The sequence below is a fragment of the Mya arenaria genome, chromosome 4 (assembly GCF_026914265.1).
Source record: "Mya arenaria isolate MELC-2E11 chromosome 4, ASM2691426v1".
Classification (NCBI taxonomy): Eukaryota; Metazoa; Mollusca; class Bivalvia; order Myida; family Myidae; genus Mya; species Mya arenaria.
The window spans coordinates 30,960,752-30,982,169 of record NC_069125.1 but is presented as its reverse complement, the minus strand read 5'-3'; the positions used below and the strand labels follow the sequence as shown (position 1 = coordinate 30,982,169).

General features: G+C 35.8%; 2 protein-coding genes across 2 annotated transcripts; both read left to right on the top strand.

Annotated features, from left to right (window-relative positions):
- The first annotated feature begins 999 nt into the window (after positions 1-999).
- On the top strand, positions 1,000-1,371 carry LOC128230752 (uncharacterized). Its single transcript, XM_052943194.1, has one exon. The coding sequence runs from the start codon at positions 1,000-1,002 to the stop codon at positions 1,369-1,371; it is 372 nt and encodes a 123-aa protein (XP_052799154.1).
- An 18,569-nt stretch (positions 1,372-19,940) lies between these two features.
- LOC128231537 (uncharacterized) lies at positions 19,941-20,916 on the top strand. Its single transcript, XM_052944526.1, has one exon. It carries the CDS (start codon positions 20,129-20,131, stop codon positions 20,867-20,869), a length of 741 nt encoding a protein of 246 aa, XP_052800486.1. The 5' UTR covers positions 19,941-20,128; the 3' UTR covers positions 20,870-20,916.
- Positions 20,917-21,418: the final 502 nt, after the last annotated feature.

Sequence of the window (21,418 nt, the reverse complement as noted above, 5' to 3'; positions counted from 1 at the left end):
AAGAATTGCAACAAACACACATCGTTTATTTAATATAAAGCAAGAGTTGAGGTTTACATCCTCACAATTTCCTCTGCCATAAATCTGATAAGATCTATAAGTATGCCTTGCGCTCGTTGTATCCACTGTTCCAGAGGTGTTTATGCAAACCACCGCGCCGTGGAATGCGACATATATGTGAACGTTGGCAACATCTACGCTGTGGTACCGGTATATCCATTGCCCAGTATGATGCTGCGAACGTGGATGGGACCGAGATAGAGTTCACGTGCATCACGTGTAATGATGAAACTCGACCAGAAGAGTCTATGGAAGTCCAGGTATGTTACAGTTTTCTTATGAGATTGGATGATGAATTTGGTAAACATATAACTAACATAGATTTCAAATTTCGACAAATTTTAGTTTCAGAAATGGTTTAAACTGATGAACCAATAGCTTGTGTTTAAAACATTTTAACATTATAGGACGAGACGATCAACCACAGCGACGTCCCAAGGACACCCGACCACATCATGCGACTGCCAACAACAGACAGTGTTCTTGAGGGTAGCCAGATGTCCGCAGCCGCCAGTATCACCCACGAACAGGCATCTTTCAGGTACGGTACTTTTCCATAAAAAGGTTACAAGTAGTAGGTAAGGTTATATGTTATTATTTATGTAATAGTTATATAAAACGGAATCGCGGACATTGAAAATGTGTAATTCTTTTTCAGGGACGAGTACGACATGGACACGTCCGATTTCGATGTGACCCGGCCCGACCGTGAACTGCTCCAAGAAAATCATGAAACGTAAGTTGTTATTTGTTATTACTTAATCACGGACTTTGTAAATGTATTATCGACCGGAATAAATAACATGATATATATCACCGCAGATCACTGCAAGACGAGACGGTGGTTGACTTGCCAGAGGACGCGCCAATCATTTACGAGATGGTCGAGGGCGGTTCAGTTCGTGGCGGTCAAAAGCTGGTGTCGTCAACGACGAAAGAATGGTCTCCTTTCTTCAGTATGTCAGCAGCACGTGGATACAGAATGAGATGTGGCCAGTCGCTTCGTGGTCCGTCTTCGGCCACTCTATCCGTACCAACAACGATGTCGAGGGTTGGCACGCGAGGTTCAATCGACGGGCAAAAAAGGGAAACTTGCCTTTCTACCTGCTTGTTGAACTCCTGTACAAAGATGCACAGGAAATTCCAATAATGTGCAAGTTGGTGAAGGAAAGGAAACTGTGCCGCTACCAACGAAAGGCTACAACATTGACACAAGGCCGGCTCATGAAGCTTTGGGCGGAATATTCTGCTAATGAGTTGACAACAAGCAGTCTGCTCAAAGCATGTGGGAGACTGTATGGGCCTGTTTAAATATGAATGGTGGCTTTGGGGACATGTGCTGTTTGTTCGTGATTCATGTAAACACTGATATGTTCTTATATGTGCTCGATTTATTTTGGTAAATAAACTGTTTTGGATTCATGTAAACACTGATATGTTCTTATATGTGCTCGATTTATTTTGGTAAATAAACTGTTTTGGAACATATATCTTCTGTTGCTTTTAACTGATTTAACTGCCGATCTATTCGAACTTCACGCGATTTTTTCACAGTTTTATGGAAGATATAACGTCATACTGAGCACTCATATTCAAGTATTTATTAACAAATTAAAAACTAATGAGTGAATAATTAAAAAAAAATATGTTTAAATCATGGTCCGTAAGTTTCTAAATCTGGTCCGTAAATTTCTAAATCTGGTCCGTAATGTCCCTAAATCTGGTCCGTAGTGTCTGGTCCGTAATGTCCCTGGTCTGTAGTGTCCGTAATTCCGGGGTGATACAGGAATCCAGTGGATTTCACGTGAAATCCACTCAAAACGTGAAATCCACTCAGAACTCAGTTATTTTAATTAATAATTTATTTTTTTTGTATACATATTAGAAAGTGCCTCATGAAGGGTTTATATTTCAAATTTTATTGAAATTGGTCAAAAAATAAAGAAGTTAGAGCAATTTTTCAATTTTTTTCCAAAAATAGATCGGAAATCGAGGTGAAATCCAGTTTTCGAGAAGTGAAATCCACTCACAACTCTTTAATTTTAATAAATAATTTTCTGTTTTTGTATATTTATTAGAAAGTGCCTCATAAAGGGTTTATAATTCAAATTTTATTGAAATTGGTCAAAAAATGAAGAAGTTAGAGCAATTTTACGAAAATAGATCGGAAATCGAGGTGAAATCCAGTTTTCGAGAAGTGAAATCCACTCTCAACTCAGTTTTATTAATTAGAAATTTTTATTTTTTGTATACATTTTGGAAAGTGCCTAATGAAGGGTTTATATTTCAAATTTTATTGAAATATATAAAGAAATGAAGAAGTTAGAGCAAATTTTCGGAAATCGAAGTGAAATCCACATTTTGACAAGTGAAATCCACTTTTTCAGACGTGAAATCCACTCATAACTCATTTATTTTTAACAAATTAATTTTTCTGTAGAACAAATAATTGAAAGGGCTTCATAATGGGTTTATATTTCAAATTTTATCCAAATTGATCCAAAAATAAGAAAGTTGTAGACCTATTTTGAAAAAAAGATCGGAAATCGAAGTGAAATCCACATTTTGACAAGTGAAATCCACTTTTTCAGACGTGAAATCCACTCATAACTCATTTATTTTTAACAATTTTTTTTTTTGAACAAATATTGAAAAGGCATTATCATCGGTTTATATTTTTAAATGGAATTGGTCCAAAAATGAAGAAGTTTGATAAATATATTTAAAATTGAACATGTAGTGTTGGATATACGTATTATTTGATATTTAAACGGATAATTAATTGTTTCTGTGTATTTTGTTTTATTATATTTGGATATTTTAAAGGATAATTAATTGTTTCTGTATATTTCTGCTGTATTTTTCATAAAATGGGAAACTTTCCGTGTAGTGTATGCCTTGAGGCATGTGCGCTTGACTCAATTTATTGTGATAATTGTAAGTTGTGGTGCAATCGTACATGTTGTCAAATGAGCAAGCTTGAGCTTAAGTCTTGGGACCAACGTCATCTCAAGTTGTATAAAGTGTGCTTGTGTCGGGGGTGAGTACAACTACACAGCAGCACTGAATCGGTAAGTGTAATATATACTTAGCATATTTTATAATATGCTTATTATTCAAAACGGAGACGTTTTATATGAGTTAATGCAATATTTATTCATTTCAAAAATATATTTCATAATAAGTTTAAAAGTACATTAACAATCATGAATAGATATTACTACATCTTTAAATGAATGAATGAAGCACATTTGAAAACATAAATAACAACTATATAACAACAATAAATTAATAACTACGTGTTTTTATAAGCACATTTGCGAACTACTACTACTATTACTACAACAATAAGCATATTTATAACTAACATCACAATAATTGCTTTTAGCTGGTATTAATCTGTGAAATTACGTAATATGTTTCCTGATGGCGTGAAAGTATTTAATGTGTCCTTTGTTGTTGTAGTGCACCATGTCATTTTGATAGTCCTTATGAAATCTTATGTCCTTCATTTCAATGCATTGTACACTTTTTCGAACAAGATTATTGATGCGTTTTCTCTGTGCGTTGAAACTTTTTTTGCTTAGAAATTTGTCTTTGAAGTTCCCCTTTCTGTTTACCTGTGTATATTTTTTCATATTTTGCTATTGTTTATTTTGTGTAATTATTTTCCTTAACTGTTGTGAACATACCTTTTCATTATCTCTCATTATTGCAAACCAAGTTAAACATATGATTTCACTTGGTGTAACTTTGTTCTGTTGTATTTGTTTGTTTCGTTTTTATTTTTTTATGATTACGTATATCAACCAATGTACATGCATAAATAACCATAAATAAATGTCTGGCATTAAATTTTTAATATTTTCAAAATTCGAAAGTAAAAAAGGGCCATGATTGAGAGCGCCTCCACGTGGTATGGCCTGGATGTGTATGGATATTGTGTTTATCATGAAAAAAATAAACAATTATGCATACACAACAAAACGCCCTCACAATATAACTTCAACTTTCTTATTTTTGAATCAATTTGAATAAAATTTGAAATATAAACCCATTATGTTATTTTCTTCATTTCTTGATATATTTCAATAAAATTTGAAATATAAACCCTTCATTAGGCACTTTCCAAAATGTATACAAAAAATAAAAATTTCTAATTAATTAAACTGAGTTGAGAGTGGATTTCACTTCTCGAAAACTGGATTTCACCTCGATTTCCGATCTATTTTCGAAAAATTGCTCTAACTTCTTCATTTTTTGACCAATTTCAATAAAATTTGAATTATAAGCCCTTTATGAGGCACTTTCTAATAAATATACAAAAACAGAAAATTATTTATTAAAATTAAAGAGTTGTGAGTGGATTTCACTTCTCGAAAACTGGATTTCACCTCGATTTCCGATCTATTTTCGAAAAATTGCTCTAACTTCTTCATTTTTTGACCAATTTCAATAAAATTTCAAATATAAACCCTTTATGAGGCACTTTCTAATAAATATACAAAAACAGAAAATTATTTATTAAAATTAAAGAGTTGTGAGTGGATTTCACTTCTCGAAAACTGGATTTCACCTCGATTTCCGATCTATTTTTGGAAAAAAATGAAAAATTGCTCTAACTTCTTTATTTTTTGACCAATTTCAATAAAATTTGAAATATAAACCCTTCATGAGGCACTTTCTAATATGTATACAAAAAATTAAATTATTAATTAAAATAACTGAGTTCTGAGTGGATTTCACGTTTTGAGTGGATTTCACGTGAAATCCACTGGATTCCTGTATCACCCCGCACCGAGATAACCGGGAACCAAAACCTCGGGAGAGCTGAGAAGGAGCCGAAGCTTCAAGCTAGGAGCATGTTTGCTGTAGTTGAAGGTAAAAAGCCACCTTCTTAGAAGAATGTACGGGTTATGCAGATACTTTAAGGAAAGGTAATTGTCCCATATAACCTGTGTAAATTGGTATCTTAAAGTAAGCTGGAAATCACCACATTCGAAACGAACTGTTGCGATTTCCGTCCGCTCGGAAGCTTCTTGACTCAGCTGTTCTGGCTGTGTTCACATTTCATTTTTAGCTTGCTTTGAAAGATTCAATGCAATAAAGCTCTAGATCATTTATGTATACCAGTATTGCTCTATTGAATTACTTTAACAATATGATTGCAATTCGTCATTTTTTGCATTTTCCGAGATTTTAGATTGCCGGTAAAAGCAAATTTGTTTTCAAATTGGTCGCCATTTTGTTTCATCGTTCTTCTTTTAATCTTTGCTAGTGGCTTGGACTTTCGCTATTTGTTTACAAAATGAGCTCAAATACTTATTCGGAAGTGCTGTCGTCAGGTAGATCGGATGAGTTATGACCCTTGGCTCTTTCCTGAAAAGCTACTGAAAGCCCAAATTATCAGCAGGGTTTGTAAGTATGCTGGATAAAGAAGCAGGGGTTATGGTTTGCATTGATGAGCCCGGTAAAGTCCAACAGGCAATACAACGTGCACGAAAGTATCAACAAGTTCACTCTGCTGTGTATTGTTCTGTAGGTAGAGTAGCGGTCCAGGTAACCGCTCCCTTCCTGAATGTGGGAGGGGTAGACCTCTGGCATGTTATAATTGTGATGTTTTAAATTCCTAATAAACCCTAGTGACATAGTTTGGTTGGTAACCAGTGGAATGGCGGTAGGTTGGAAATATCCGGTTAGGTACAACCAGAAGTGGTTTAGTCTCAGTCGGGAGGTCTCTCCCGTTCGTAGCTGCAGACCAAGTTAGTTGCCTAGTAAATGACAGCCGATCATTTAAAACAGTCTAAGGTGGTTGACATTTCCTGGAAACACATGGGCAGCTGTTGAGAGGGCTTAAAGAATTCTCAGTTAGTACGGTACGGAAGTACCATGCTGGCCGATCATTGATGCAGAAGCGTTTTCTCGGTAACTCATAAATAGAGAGTGCAAGGGTTGCCATGATGGGTTAGCGGAGTTGCCCTGTGATGATGGTAGGATTGCGCAATGGTTCAGGAAAGCTAAAGGGCTTTCCTGGCTAATGTAGACGAGGTGTGCCGTTAATGCCCGGAAATAGCAGTCGACGGGTCAGAAATGTTTGGGAGGTCTGCAGGGACCCAGAAACGGCCATCTACGAGATCAAAGGCTTGATTGCACTTTCACTGTTACACTAATATAGATAGCAAAGTTACTTGGTTGTACAGTCAAACATGGTTGAACAGTCACCTGCTTTAAAGGGTCACCTGCCTTATCAGGCCGCTCAAAATTCCCCCATACGTTTTTACTATATAAAGTATGTGCATTAAGCGGCCAACTGTCTAACGTGGCCGCGGCCACTAATATTTGTCCCCGTGAAGCCATAAAAACACTAATTAGCGGCCACTAATCCCTTATCACTGACACTTACGCAAGTAATGTCTGCCAATACACAGCTTTAATTGATACTGAAGTTGACGGAAAAGAACGACGGTCTCGGATATTTCCGTCGTCCAATGAAAATGCCTATAACATCACACGATTACCATGCATGTTTACTTATCGAGAGATCATGTTTATAACGCGTCGTTGAATGTTTCGATTAGAATTGACACACTTAATGAAGATATTTTAATAATTACGAAGATAATTGTCAAATACCGACAAAGAACGCCGGATATAATAATTATGAATTAACAGTTTGCAGTGTCACTTGAAACGAGTGTGAAACGAGTTATGATGTGAATTTATTTCCGTATTAATTTTAGAAGTGTTAGGCTTAATACTTCTACGAACGGATACTTACATTGCATTGTTCGTGATATTCTTTTTAATTTTGGTTATGGCTGACAATAAAATAAATCAGAAGTGTTTGACTCTAAAAGAATGTGTCTAGTGAATTTAATTATTAGAAAACGGCCGTAGTGCAAGAAGAACTGTTTTTTTTTCTACATTTGCATTCAACCTTCTTTAATGGTACTGATGATACTGATAGTGGCGTGAGGTGGTGGTTAAGATACATAATCGACCTCTGTTTGAACAAAGCCAAAGTGTCAGAAAAGTCCAACCTGGACTAAGTGGCCACCTGTAGTAAGCAGCCACTTTTAGTTTTCCCAAAGCTGGCCACTTAATACAGGTTTGACTGTAGATGGTAGTATTGCGCAGAGGTTCAGGAAAGCTGGGGACTTTCCTGGCTAGTGTGGACAACATTGTGCTGTTAGAAGCCCGATGTGCACAGTCTGAAACTGACAAATGGTCAGGACTGTTCGAAAGGTCTTCGGGATCTGGGTACGGCCGTCCCCTGGGATGCATACAGAAATGTAGTTAATTGCCTGTGTAAAAAATGTGAACCAGGGTTCTCTAGGTTTTACTGTTATGTTGAGTAAACGGTTAGTTCTAGGCAAGTCACTGTGTAAAACGAGTAAATAAAGTCCGGGAAACCCAATAGACATGAAAGACATGGCGTGGTGATAGAACAATTATCCATAGCCTTAGGAAAGTTATGCTAATAAGATGAGTTCTGAACCTCAAAAGTATCCAAGCCAGAATAATGCATTTCGTAGTGTAAGATGAGGTAGAACTATCTAAAGCCTTACGTAGTTTTAAATATCACTTCTGTCAAGCGATGTCAGTTGCCATACCAGCAGACTTTATTGCTGTCTGGCAATGCAGTCATAGCATTGTTGCACTGGAAGATACCCCTATTCTTTTTTATGCTAGAGTCCAAACAGGTCTCTCAACTGTGAAATGTTCTATCTGACACATAGGACGAGAGAAGGGGTGCTGCCCTCTCTGCCGGTGGCCATTGATAGGCGTGATAGGACATTCTTTGTGTTAACAATATGATATTTGTGCGGGATCCTAAAATGCAAAGACTGAGGCAATGCAAAGTATGTATGGTGGCCGTCTCCTGCTGGAGACGGACTCTTAATATTTCAGTCCTTGGTTTGTCACGGGGCACGGGAGGTACTCTCCTAGCTTCCTTGGGATACTGCGCAAAGCGTTTGTGAGGTCCTGGGACTACCCCTTGAGGGATGTCCTCTAGATCTACAAACGAAACGAGGATTGGCTGTACTTTTAGAAAGAGTTGTATTGTGTGATCAGTGGTTTAGCATAATGTCTTGGAGGGAAATTATATTATGGACTTTTATAATACATTTTCGGTCATATAGCAACTAAACATTTGTCAAAATGAGTTGTTGTGATGCATGTCACAATGTTAACAGTATTTTTATAAAAATAAAGAGAGTCATTTTTCATATGACTGGTATTTCCAAGCTCATACTTGTCCCACCATGAGTTAAGAGTATATTTTCAGTAGATTTTTAATATTGCATACCAAAATAAAGTTACCAACTCTGTGAGATTATCTGTCTTATTCTAGAGTAGGAGTATATTTTTATGCCCCCACCTCTCGCCCTGGTCCGGGGTAAACCGGGGACAGCGGGGGCTTTGGGCCGTGTTTTTACCTTCCAGGTTGGCCAGCAGTGCCTAGTGAGTGCAGTGGTTTTGTTTTCACTCCGAAAATAGAGGGGATGGGCCTTACCTAGGTATCCCGGGTTGCGGGGTCATTTGGCAGGGATTTTACCAGCAGTTTGTCCCTGCAGGTCGAGTATTTTACCCAGGATTGGATGGACCGGAAGTTAAAGTCCCCGCTATTCCGGACTAAGGGGGCCATATACAATTGGCTGGTGCATAAAAGCATTGACCATAAAAGTTCTCTGCACATACCCTTGTGATAATAAAAACAAAATTTAATCTAGAAATTTAAATGTATATGGAGTCTGATGTTTGATGATGCCTGTGTAAAACATCATTTTTTACACATCCAAAATCAATCCGGTACAATTTACAGTTGCAAATGATGTTAAAGTTATTCGGGTAGATTTATGTAAGTCGTTTCAAACTTTTTTCCAAAAAGCAGGGGTATTTTTTATTATAAATGATCGTCATATTAAAATACGTTTTAAGAATATAAAAAATGATTTATCCATATAATGTTTGTACTAAACACAGATGAATAAATAGTATGTATTCCGACATTTTCCCAATGTCCATTAAAGGTTCAGTTCAAGATTGCATTTTAATGGGTTTAAGCGCAATTATATTGAACAATATTTCCTTTTTATATTGATTATAAGGAAAAAAATATTTTTCGCTCTTCGCTCGCTTCGGGTTAAATGAAAACTTTAAAAAATTGTATTTCATTTTTTTTTCGCTCGCTCGCTCCAATATTTTTGGCAAAAATCCGAGGAACGAAACATTAATTTGGTGTGGCCTTAAAGAGTCCTTGTCATGCAAAGCAGTATCTCAGAGGTTCTCTCTGGGGTTCAACTGTCTGGGGCTTTAAAGTAGGTCATAAGCTTTGAAGTATCTGGTTCAAACCGGGGTCATACAAGTCAGCTAGCGTCACGTATCCCCACCTTAATAAGGGATGGTGGTATCGTTTGATACTGGTCCCTAGCTGGTAGATAAGACCAAGGGAGATAACCGGGAATCAAAACCTCAGGACAGCTAAGATGGAACCGAGGCTTCAGACCAGGAGCATGTTTGCTGTAGTTGAACGTTAAAAGCCACTTTCTTAGACAAATGTACGGGTTATGCGGATAGCTTAAGGAAAGGTAATTGTCCCATATAACCTGTGTAAACTTGTTTCTTACGCTGGAAATCACCACAGTGTTTTTTTTTTTAAAAAAGCATCTGTTTAAAGCGTGGTTTCTCATTGTCGTAGTTTTTGATGAATGGAATTGTTCATGTGTTCTGTGTAGGGTTACTTACAGGGAAATGTTCCCAATTACAAAGCCATTGTTATTAAATACACAATCTCTGAAGCATATACTGATTATTTTGCAGTCTTACATGATCAGCCAAAATAATAGCACAACAGTAACTACCCTTTTATAGTACCGTTCATAAAATCAATTTCAAAAATAAAATGAAATTATAGCTTGGCACCTGCTCCCTCACCCCGTCTGCCTAATATTTACATCCCTATTGTGATTTTATTTTCACTAACCGTGCACTTACTCAATGTATTCATTCACCAAGACCCTCATAACTACAACATTTAATTCTTATATATCCCCCTTGAAAAACTAATTTTGACAAGCATGATTTACAGATAAATGGCTAAGGAGGCAGCTGTCGGGTACACGTAGTACATGAGTCGGAGAGAGAAGAAGAGGATATAGAGACTTCTGACCTTGGTTAGTTGAATTGGTCAGAGAGTATTTTCATTCTAAAGAATGTTGTTGTTAAAGTACCTGTTCTCATTTGTAAAATATGTCATATTTCACACCCAAAACAATCCTAATTCTTAACTTGTGGTGTCACTTGGAAATCATAAAATATGTAAATTTAGCTTCAATATAATATCTTTAACATCTTATACAGTGAGTACAGAGATCAAGCAAAACTTTCAAACGGAGAAACGTCACACACAAACCAGGACGATGTTTGTAAAAAAGTTTATTTTTTCTATTTTCTATTAATTTCACGTATATCAACGCACGCTTATTCCGATTATGCAGCGAACAAAAACTGCATTAAACTTCCATGGCAAATATAAAATGTGTTTAAACATAACACAATTGGCCATATAAAACCCATATTAAGTGCACAAGACGTCATTAAGTGTTTTTTTTAGTGATTGGTTTATGAAATCGTACTGGAGACGGAAATGATTGATTGAAGCCTTTCGATTGTAAGTGTATGCACAGACAAGTGTTGTTGAAAATTTAGAATTAGAGAATAATACTTTTTGACTACTGTTTTCGATTTATCTTTAGTAAAAATGTTTTCTTTAACCTAATTGGCAAAAGGTGTAATGCGGCGTTCACACAGTGCCGATTATGGCTCCCGTTTGAGATCAGACAGCGCTACGACACGAAAAGCGAAAAAGTCGGATTACTATCCTCAATAATCTGGAATGTCGTATCATTGTCTGAACGCAGTCGTATATGTTCGTAACAGAGTCCTACGGATCGGGAATGGTCCGGAGAGGTCCCGACAGTTAGGTGCATCCCGTAACATTCGGGAAACTCAGCCGATTTTGTCTAGTCGGATGACAATCGTGACTATGTCGTGACAGATTCTGCTGTATCGGATCAAAATCGTAACAATATCCTGTGTTGTCTGGTCAGTGTCCTGTGGAACGGGCATGATCTGGAGAAATTTTGCATTGCCGTTTCTATCACGTGAAACGGTTTTCTTACGGATGTCTTCCGTCAGCGTCGGTTCATTGTCTGGTCACTGTCTGATCTCTGTCGGATCGCATTCGGGAGAATCGGGACGCTGTCGGGACAGATTCGGTCGTTTTTTACCATGACAAAGATACAAATCGGATCAGAATCGGATTGAGAACGGGATAATCGGGACGAATTCTGCTGGAAACGGCTGGATCGGGACGCTTCCTGAACAATATCTGATTGTTGTCGTGATTAAATAAATGTTTTTACAAGTTTTAATAAAAGTTTGAATTTCCAGCCACGAAACACAGGATCTTGATCAGACTTTTGACACATTTTAATCGGGAATGGTCCTATCAAGGACGGCAGTAAAAATCCTGAATGTGTGACTTAGGCTTAAAGAAATAATGCAATTTGTCGATTTCGAGGCGTATAAACCGGAGGTCAATAACTCCTTTCAATTTTGAGTATGTGCAAAGAATGGTTGGGTATAAAAGACTGGCCGGAGCGGACCAACGATAATCTCCGAACTGTTACGGAAATCGTTCGGAATTTTCCTAATTTTGTGTTGGAATAAAATGACTGGCCGGACCGGACCAAATTAGAATACGCATTGCTATGTTTTTATAGATATTGAATATATTATAAAATATATTTTATTATGTCTGTCTGTGGGTCTGTTTGTGCGTCTCTCTGTATGTATGTCTGTATGTGCGTCTGTACGTGCATCTGTATGTGCGTCTGTATAAATGTCTGTCTGTATGTGTGTATGTCTGTCTGTTTGTCCGTCTGTCTTTCTGTATTATTATTATTATTATTATTATTATCATCATATTTATTATTATTATTAATATTATTATTATTATTATTATTATTATTATTATTATTATTATTATTATTATTATTATTATTATTATTATTATTTTAATTATTATTATTATTATGATTATTTTTATTAGCATTGTTATTATTATTATTATTGTTACCTTATAAAATATATTAATAAATAAAATATATATGTAACATAGCAATGCGAATCTAATTTGGTCCGGAAATAAGGCAAACTTCAGAACGATTTCCGTAACAGTTCGGAGATTTCAGTTGGTCCGGATTTTTCATTCTGATTGAAGAAGCTGAAACAAAGACGGGTATGTAATTTTTTTTTACAGATTGAGTTATTGCGTTGTTTCGTCTATTCGTTGTAAACTGACGGCATGTGAGAACGTTCACCGGGTCTGACAAGTGGCTTTCCTCCTGGCTCTCCATTTTATTCCCTCTACAATTGCAGCTGCTGATCCAGTGTGTGTATACCACGTGATAAATGACGTCATATATGCTACGTTTGAAGGCAATATTTTGCTTAAAATAAAAACTTAAATAAAAAATAACCTTTCTTTTACTACATCATTTCAAATAAAGAGCCCCGCCTTCGTTTTATTACCGAAGTTTGATAAGGTTAATTGTTAAATCGAACACTTCGACAAACCTGTTTCCAAAATAATGTTTTGAAAGTGCTCCGTCAGACGGCCGTATTATGAAAAGGTTTGTCGAAGTGTTTAAAGAAACTAAACTCTCAATCAAACTCTGGTAAAAAACCGAAGGCGGGGCTCCTTAAGAGGCGTAGACTGCGCTATGTTTCATCGCAAATGGTGAAGAAATAGTAAAGTTATTTTTGTTTTAAGTCTTCATTCGAAGCAAGATATTGACGTAATTTATCACGCGGTATACACACGCTGTGATCTACGGCCAATGTCGTTCGCACCGACAACAAGCGCAATCGTATGAATGGTATAAATAAACACTGTTAACATCCATTTATCCCATTTCAAACAATTTACTAGTATTTAAGACTTTAAGTTTGCTATTTCTCAGTTTTTTTATTAGTATGTTGCATAGTTCATACTTGAAGGACACATCTGTGTTTCAATGCCATATATTGCATTGTGAGTATCATGTCACACTCGTTTCTAGTCACTTCTTTTTTAACTTACATTTATATTGTTTTAATTTCAAATTTTGAATAAAAGTACAACATTTTATTTCTCAGTTCATTTAGCCCCATTTTACATTGTGTCCTGACTAACATGACTAGAACAAATTAGCCTTATTGGCGCCGCACTGAAGTGCGCGCCTATTATGGAATGGGAATTTATTTTTGTTAGTGGTAGGAGCGGTTTTTAAGTTGATTGACAGTTGGTTGTTACTGTTATTTTATTATGATTAAAAATGCAAATGGGTGGCGATTGCATGGGTATTAAAAATGCTATTTATGGTTGAATAGATGGTCTTCAATTTATCTTCAAAACATTATTTCGGAAGAACGACAAATAAGTTTAATAACTGTTCCCGATTCGTTTACGTTTTCCGATTGGTTACCTGTAATATCATGCGCCGGAAATGTAAAATGTGTGGACCGGTAATTATGTGAATGGGAATATAAAAAAATTATGTTGTTTTGTTATGTTTACTGCATTGATAAACCATGAGGTAAGCTGTTTTCTTTAATTTAATCGATATTGGAATTAAATGTTCACCTAACTTTATTTGTTAATGTGTTGAAGGTGACATTAGTAAAATTTTATTACGATTGCCCCCGAGTTGTTTTATTTTTAGAACACTACACATACCGGATGTTGGTATTTTTAGAACCAGAAGGTATTTCCCCGCTATTCATAGGTCAATAATGGAATTTCTAGTAGTAGTTGGAAACTCGGTGATGTTTTTCTCATGAATATACGTTTAAAATAAGTAAACACTAAAAGTGCACACTAACAGTTGATTACGAGGATGTCAGATGTTTCGGTAAATAACAAGTTCGGTAAATTGATTTTATAGTTTGTATTACTTAGTGGTTTCGGTAAATTGGATTTATAGTATAAACTGAACAATGGAACGTCAGCATTATAATTGGATATTTATCAAAGTGTGAACAAACATGGTAATTACTTTAAATCACCATTGTGTTGATGTTTTGTTATGATATTTAAATTCATTCATATGAAAGAGAAGACGATATTGCAGCAATCCAGTTTAATGTTAAAACATGAAATTAAGAATACGATAAATACATTTATAGAAATGTTATGAGCACTATGACAAAATAACTACATGAATAAATACATGAACAAATACATTTATAGTAATGTTATGAGCACTATGACAAAATAACTACATGAATAAATACATGAACAAATACATTTATAGAAATGTTATTAGCACTATGACATAATAACGAATGTCATTAATCAGCATGGAACTGGGATATTCGTATCAAAGGGCTATGAATGGAAGTATCCTTGAGTAGTTTTGTACGTTGATGTGTTCAAAAATGTTTGTTTTTTAATTTATCTTTGGAATTCTTAAATCATTTTTATTTGCTTAATGTTAAGACAGCGAGTTAATATTTATACATGTACTATAAATATACATGTTACATACTTTACATCTAATTATGCACCAGTCAATTGTAACCACGGGACCCCAGGTCCGGGGAATAGCCGGGACTTTCACTTTCGGTCCAGCCAACCCCGGGTAAAATCCTCGTCCTGCGGGGACGAACTGATGGTCAAATCCCCGCCATATGCCCCCGCACCCTAGGGAGCCTAGGTAAGGCATATTTCCCGCTATATTTTACTCGAAGACAAAACCGCAGCATTCACCCGGCACTGCGGGGCCACCTGAAAGGTAAATTCACGGCAGCTTGGACACTAGCGACATTCATTTGCTTGGTGTAGGTCTCGTTAAAACCCCATACTGTTGTGAATCATTATCAACCATATGCACAACAACTACACATTTGTGCCTACCAACCCTTACTCTTGGCTAAAACGGATATTAGTGCAGACTGTATCATTAATACATGTGCATTTGTATTTTGCAGTTGTAGTTTCTGCTGGTTGATAATCAGAAGTCTAATTTCTTTCAGGCAAGAGAATGACTGAATATTACTATTAAAGTCAATAAATCGGGGTTATGAAGAATTTCAGCCTGCATTAAATACTATATTGGATCATTGAGACAGATTTAACACCCATGACTATCCACAAGGCAGTCACATCTGATAGAGATGATGTGAATATTTCATATAATACATATTTGAGTTGGTGTTTGTTGTCTTATAAACTCACTGTATTCAATAATCAAGCGGTGGTGGTGATTGTGGTGGTGGTGGTGGTGATGATGACGATGATGATGATGATGATGATGATGATGATGATGATGAATTTTACTGATAAATTTAGTAATTTTCTTTATATTATAAACATGTATGTATCAGCTTATTGTGTGGGTTTTTTTAAATAATGTCGAGAAATATTAAACTGTTTATGTTTAATTGGCGCCGCACTGAAGTGCGCGCCTATTATGGAATGGGAATTTATTTTAGTTAGTGGTAGGAGCGGTTTTTAAGTTGGTTGACAGTTTGGTTTTACTGTTATTTTATATGATTAAAAAATGCAAATGGGTGGCGATTGCATGGGTGTTAAAATGCTTTTTATGGTTGAATAGATAGTCTTCAATTTATCTTTAAAACATTATTTCGGAAGAACGACAAATAAGTTTAATAACTGTTCCCGATTCGTTTACGTTTTCCGATTGGTTACCTGAAATATCATGTGCCGGAAATGTAAAATGTGCGGACCGGTAATTATGTGAATGGGAATAATTATGTTTTATGTTGTTTTGTTATGTTTACTGCATTGATAAACCATGAGGTAATCTTTTTTCTTTAATCTAATCGATATTGGAATTAAATGTTCACCTAACTTTATTTGTTAATGTGTTGAAGGTGACATTAGTAAAATTTTATTACGATTGTCCCCGAGTTGTAACACATACCGGATGTTGGTATTTTTAGAACCAGAAGGTATTTCCCCGCTATTCATAGGTCAATAATGGAATTTCTACATCGTAGCAGTTGGAAACTCGGGTGATGTTTTTATCATGAATATACGTTTAAAATAAGTAAACACTAAAAGTGCACACTGACAGTTGATAACGATACACCTAACAATTTGAGTCATTACAGTAAAACATGGATTATAAGTGAATTATACGCGTAGGAGAAGATTTTCTGTCGAAAAAACGAATGTCAACAATCGGCATGGAACTGGGATATTCGTATCAAAGGGCTATGTATGTAAGTATCTTTGAGTAGTTTTGTACGTTGATGTTTTCAAAAATGTTGGTTTTTTAATTTATCTTTGGAATTCTTAAATCATTTTTATTTGCTAAATGTTAAGACAGCGTGTTAATATTTTTACATACATGTACTATAATTATATATTATTATAAATATACCTGTTACATCTACTTATGCACCAGTCAATTGTAACCCCACGCCCCCCCCCCCCAGGTCGGGGGTATACCGGGGACAGCGGGGGTAAAGGACCGTGTTTTTACCTTCGAGGTGTCCCTGCAGTGCCGGGTGAATGCGATGGTGGGGCGTGGTTACTATTGACTGGTGCATTATGCACCAGTCAATTGTAACCACGCCCCCCCAGGTAAGGGGAATAGCTGGGACTTTGACTTTCGGTCCAGCCAACCCCAGGTAAAATCCTCGTCCTGCGAGGACGAACTGATGGTTAAATCCCTGCCATATGCCCCCGCACCCCAGGGAGCCTAGGTGAGGCATATTCCCCGCTATATTTTGCTCGAAGACAAAACCACCGCATTCACCCGGCACTGCAAGGCCACCTAAAAGGTAAAAACACAGCCCGTTTCCCCGGCATAACCCCGGACCTGGGGGCCATGGTTACAATTGACTGGTGAATTATGTACATGTTTCATATTTTTTAATGTACTTATGCACATTCTTTATGTATATGATATGAGTATGTAATCTTTTATTTGATTGTTTTATCTTAGAAAATTATTAGAGTTAAAATTTTGTTTAAAAATGATGTGTTTTGGTATGTGACCTATTTTTAACATACCATAATACATGAACATACCCATTATTTGTTTACAAACTGCATATTTTCAAAATAAACCTGTAAGAAAAGACGTACATGGTTTCGGGCTGGAAGCCACGACAGCTTTGACAATAGCGACATTCATTTGCTTGGTGTAGGTCTCGTTAAAACCCCGTACTGTTGTGAATCATTATCAACCATATGCACAACAACTACACATTTGTGCCTACCAACTTACTCTTGGCTAACACGGATATTAGTGCAGAATGTATAATTGATACATGTGCATTTGTCTTTCACAGTTGTAGTTTCTGCCGGTTGATAATCAGAAGTCTAATTTATTTCAGGTAGGGAAACCTGAATATTACTAAGTCAACAAATTGGGGTTATGAAGAATTTCAGCCTGCATTAAATACTATGTTGGATCATTGAGACAGATTTGACATCCATGTCATCCACAAGGCAGTCACATCTGATAGAGATGATGTGAGTATTTCATATAAAACATATTTGAGTTGGTGTTTGTTGTTTTATAAACTCACTGTATTCAATAATCAAGTGGTGGTGGTGGTGGTTGTGGTGGTGGTGGTGATGATGATGATGATGATGATGATGATGATGATGATGAATTTTATTGATAAATTTAGTAATTTTCTTTATATATTATCTACATGTATGTATCAGCTTGTTGTTTTTTTTTTTAAATAATGTCGAGAAATATTAAACTGTTACTATTTTATTTTGTATATGTATGGCAGTATTATTATCTATACTAATTAGTTAGAAAGGCTTTAAAGTACATTTTTTTCCTTTACAGCACTAAACATTCTAGATGGGTAAAGAACCTGAAGTGGCATGAAAACCAAATCAGCATTGACTCAGCATTGAGTAATTATCATCTGTGCACACACTACAAGTACAAACGCATGGGAACAGACCAAGCTTCAAATGTTGAAGAGTGAAGAATTATTGTGAAAAATTCTAAATGTAAGAAAACCATTGACAAAATAAAACAAATAGACATCGATTACCTACAGAGACTGTTTACATGTTATAATATTAAAAAGACAAATTAGTTGAGAACTTTCACTCTGACATTTTTGGAGGGGCATTACCGCCTACATGTACATAGTGTTCTTGTTTCTTTACATATTTTAGTGTGAAAGTACATTCATTGTTTTTAAATCTGAATTCTGAGTAAGTATCATACGTAAAATTCCTTTATTTGAATGATTACATTTTATGAATAAGTCCAATAAAGCTTTATAAATTTTTACAAGAAAAGGGTTGATTTTTAAGCATTTTATTAGCTATAAAAATGTATGGTTACATGACATTATGTATATTTTCTTCAAAATTGAACGGTAAACTATCATAAATTGTCTTTTAAATTGTTCATTAGACATCATAGAAAATATTTAAAATGATTTCAGCAGGTTGTCTTATTATTAATTATTTTTTTATGAATTTATAAAACTCCTTTTTATTTTCAAACATCGAAATACGGCTCTGTTCAGAAGACTCACAAGATCATCAAAATGATTGTTTTGCATGTGTATCAAAAATGCTGTTCGGTTGAACTTATGTTTTCTGTTAACTGAAGTTTATTTCACCAGAAACTGTTGTATTTATTTCATAAGCTCTGATAATGTGAAAAAAATCAAATATAGACAAAATGCTTACTTGTTGCTCTTTGTAGCCCTTGGAGTTTGGGGTTGGGTGTAATGAAACTTTTTTAATTCACGGTAAAATATCTTCCAAATTTGGATTAAAGTCCCATTGTGTACCATGATAATAACTATGTTTCGGTGAAAGCTTTTATTAAAGTGTGTATTACTAATACCTTAATTCAGTTTAAATAATTATGGCCTTTAATGATTTTTGTTTTTATATAGATTTCCTGTTATATTGAGCTTTGTCAATTTTGTTGTTGTTTTGTATTATGTACAATTACTACTTCTATTTTCTAACTTAAAAAAAATGTCTCGTTTGTCAAATTGAATTGGTACATATTTCATATAAAGTGAAAAAAACACACACTATTTTTAAAGATGCACTCTTACTCCCAAACAAGACTTATCACAATTAATATTATTGTTTTGATTTTTCAAAATGGGTTGATAGATGTCAACAACAATGTTCTAATGAAGGATTTTGAGTTCAATTTGCTAATAAGAATGAACATAAAACATGGTATTTCTGCTTTGTGGTACTATAGTAGACCACAGTAAATCTTTTAGCAATCACCAATCATTTAATATCTGTCATGCTTTCTGCTATTATAAATAAAGCTTGCTTGTCACAAGCTTGTTATAAATCAGTAAACAATAATTCAGTAAATGCATTATTTAGTAAGTAGTTATTGTTTTATCAGTCAATTTGATGGGTGTTATAAATACAATTATATCATATATGTATTGATTTCAAATAAGAGTTTCACTTTAAAGATGCTCATTTAAAGATAATGAACAGACACACAAAAACTAGACACATTTGATACTAATTTTATGAATGATTATTGTTTAGGTGACCTCTGATTTGTTTTGGAGATATTCATAAATGGGTGTTATTCTTTATTGTCTTCAGTTTCTTATATTGATTGGTGGTCACGTGATATGGCGGGTAATGGACGCGTTTTTTGAATCGGGATAAAAAAAATGTGTTTTTTTGGTTATAATTCAACAATTGAGCTTGGATTTACTTTAAAACAAGTGAACTTAATTACATTTTATCATACGGATTAATACGGATTAAATATGTGTTTGATAAATAATGACTAAAAAGAGAAAAGATCGAAACAGCAGTGGGAATAATTCGGACGATAGGAACAAGTGTAAACAAACGAAACAGAGAGGCCCGTCTGATGGCTCTGACGATTGTTTTTCCATCAGCGAAATCTTGGGTAAGGCTTCGGCTGTTTTATTCCCGGATGTAAACAACTCAGAGCACAAGGACACTGTTGGTGAAGTATTCTGTGGGGCGGAAAACAGTAACAGCATGGCGGAAGGCAGCCGCGAACCCACCAACAAGGATCTGCTGGATTGTATGAAGGCCATGGGGGATAAGCTTTGTACTATGGAGAAAAAGCTGAACTCTTTAGACACTCTTGAAAAGAAGGTTTCTAGTTTTGAGAAGGAACTCAACAAGATGTGGGTAGCTATTGAGGACCGTATAAAATATACAGACGCGAAGTTGGACGGCCTTGTAGACCGGATCGAGACGCACGACGTGGAGGCGGCGCTGATGACTGAGAGGGTCAGCAGGTTGGAAAAGCAGCGTGATGATCTACGGGATGACGTGGCATACTTAAAGTCTCAATCTATGAGAAACAATTTAGTTTTTACTAACATCCCAGAGGATAATACTTCCGGGAACGAACCAGCCGATGTTACGGAATCCAAACTACGACAGCACCTACAAGAGAAGCTCAAGCTGGCGAAGGAGACGGCTGAGTCCATTCGCTTCGAGCGCATCCACCGTTCTCCAGGACATCCGGTGCAAGGGCGAATTCGCAACGTCATTGCTAAATTCACGTTTTTTAAGGACAGGGAACTTGTACGTCGCGAGTGGAAGCAGTTGGCTGGCTCCGGTTGCCAAATGTATGAACAGTTTCCGCCGGAAGTGATGGACAAACGACGACGTTTAGTGCCCAAGATGAAGGACGCCAGGAAGGAGGGTAAGCGTGCGTGGATCATCTTTGACACCCTGTACGTGGACGGCAAGCCGGTGCGGACGTAGGGACACGACGGGGGTGAACTGTCAGTTCTCTCGTGGAACGTCCACGGTCTCACTAGGGACAAGATATTGATTATAGAAAGAGAATGGGAGATATTGAAAATTTGAGAAAGAGTAAGCCTAGAGAATTTTGGAAATATTTTAAGTCTAAAACTACAAACAAATCAAATAAAATTCCACTCGATAATTTTCGAGAATATTTCGCAAATCTCAGTACCTCTGCCTTTGGCAGCTTTAATCATGACGCAGAGGATTTTAATATTAATTATGATTTTAATGCACCAAATAATAGTTTTCCAGAACTTGACGAGGCAATATCTGTACAAGAAATAATAAATGCTACTAAGTCATTAAAACGTTGTAAAGCCTATGGTACTGATAATATGTTGAATGAATATTTTATTGAAACTATAGACATTTTAGCATCACATCTATGTGATTTGTTTAACAATATATTAAATTCGGGTTATTTTCCCGAACAATGGACTGAAGGGATTATAATCCCCTTACATAAAAAAGGATCATATTCTGATGTAAATAATTATAGGGGAA

Bases quoted from the DNA above. Each gene is read 5' to 3' on its own strand.
- LOC128230752 (XM_052943194.1), top strand. From the start codon at position 1,000: ATGGTCTCCTTTCTTCAGTATGTCAGCAGCACGTGGATACAGAATGAG.
- LOC128231537 (XM_052944526.1), top strand. From the start codon at position 20,129: ATGGCGGAAGGCAGCCGCGAACCCACCAACAAGGATCTGCTGGATTGT.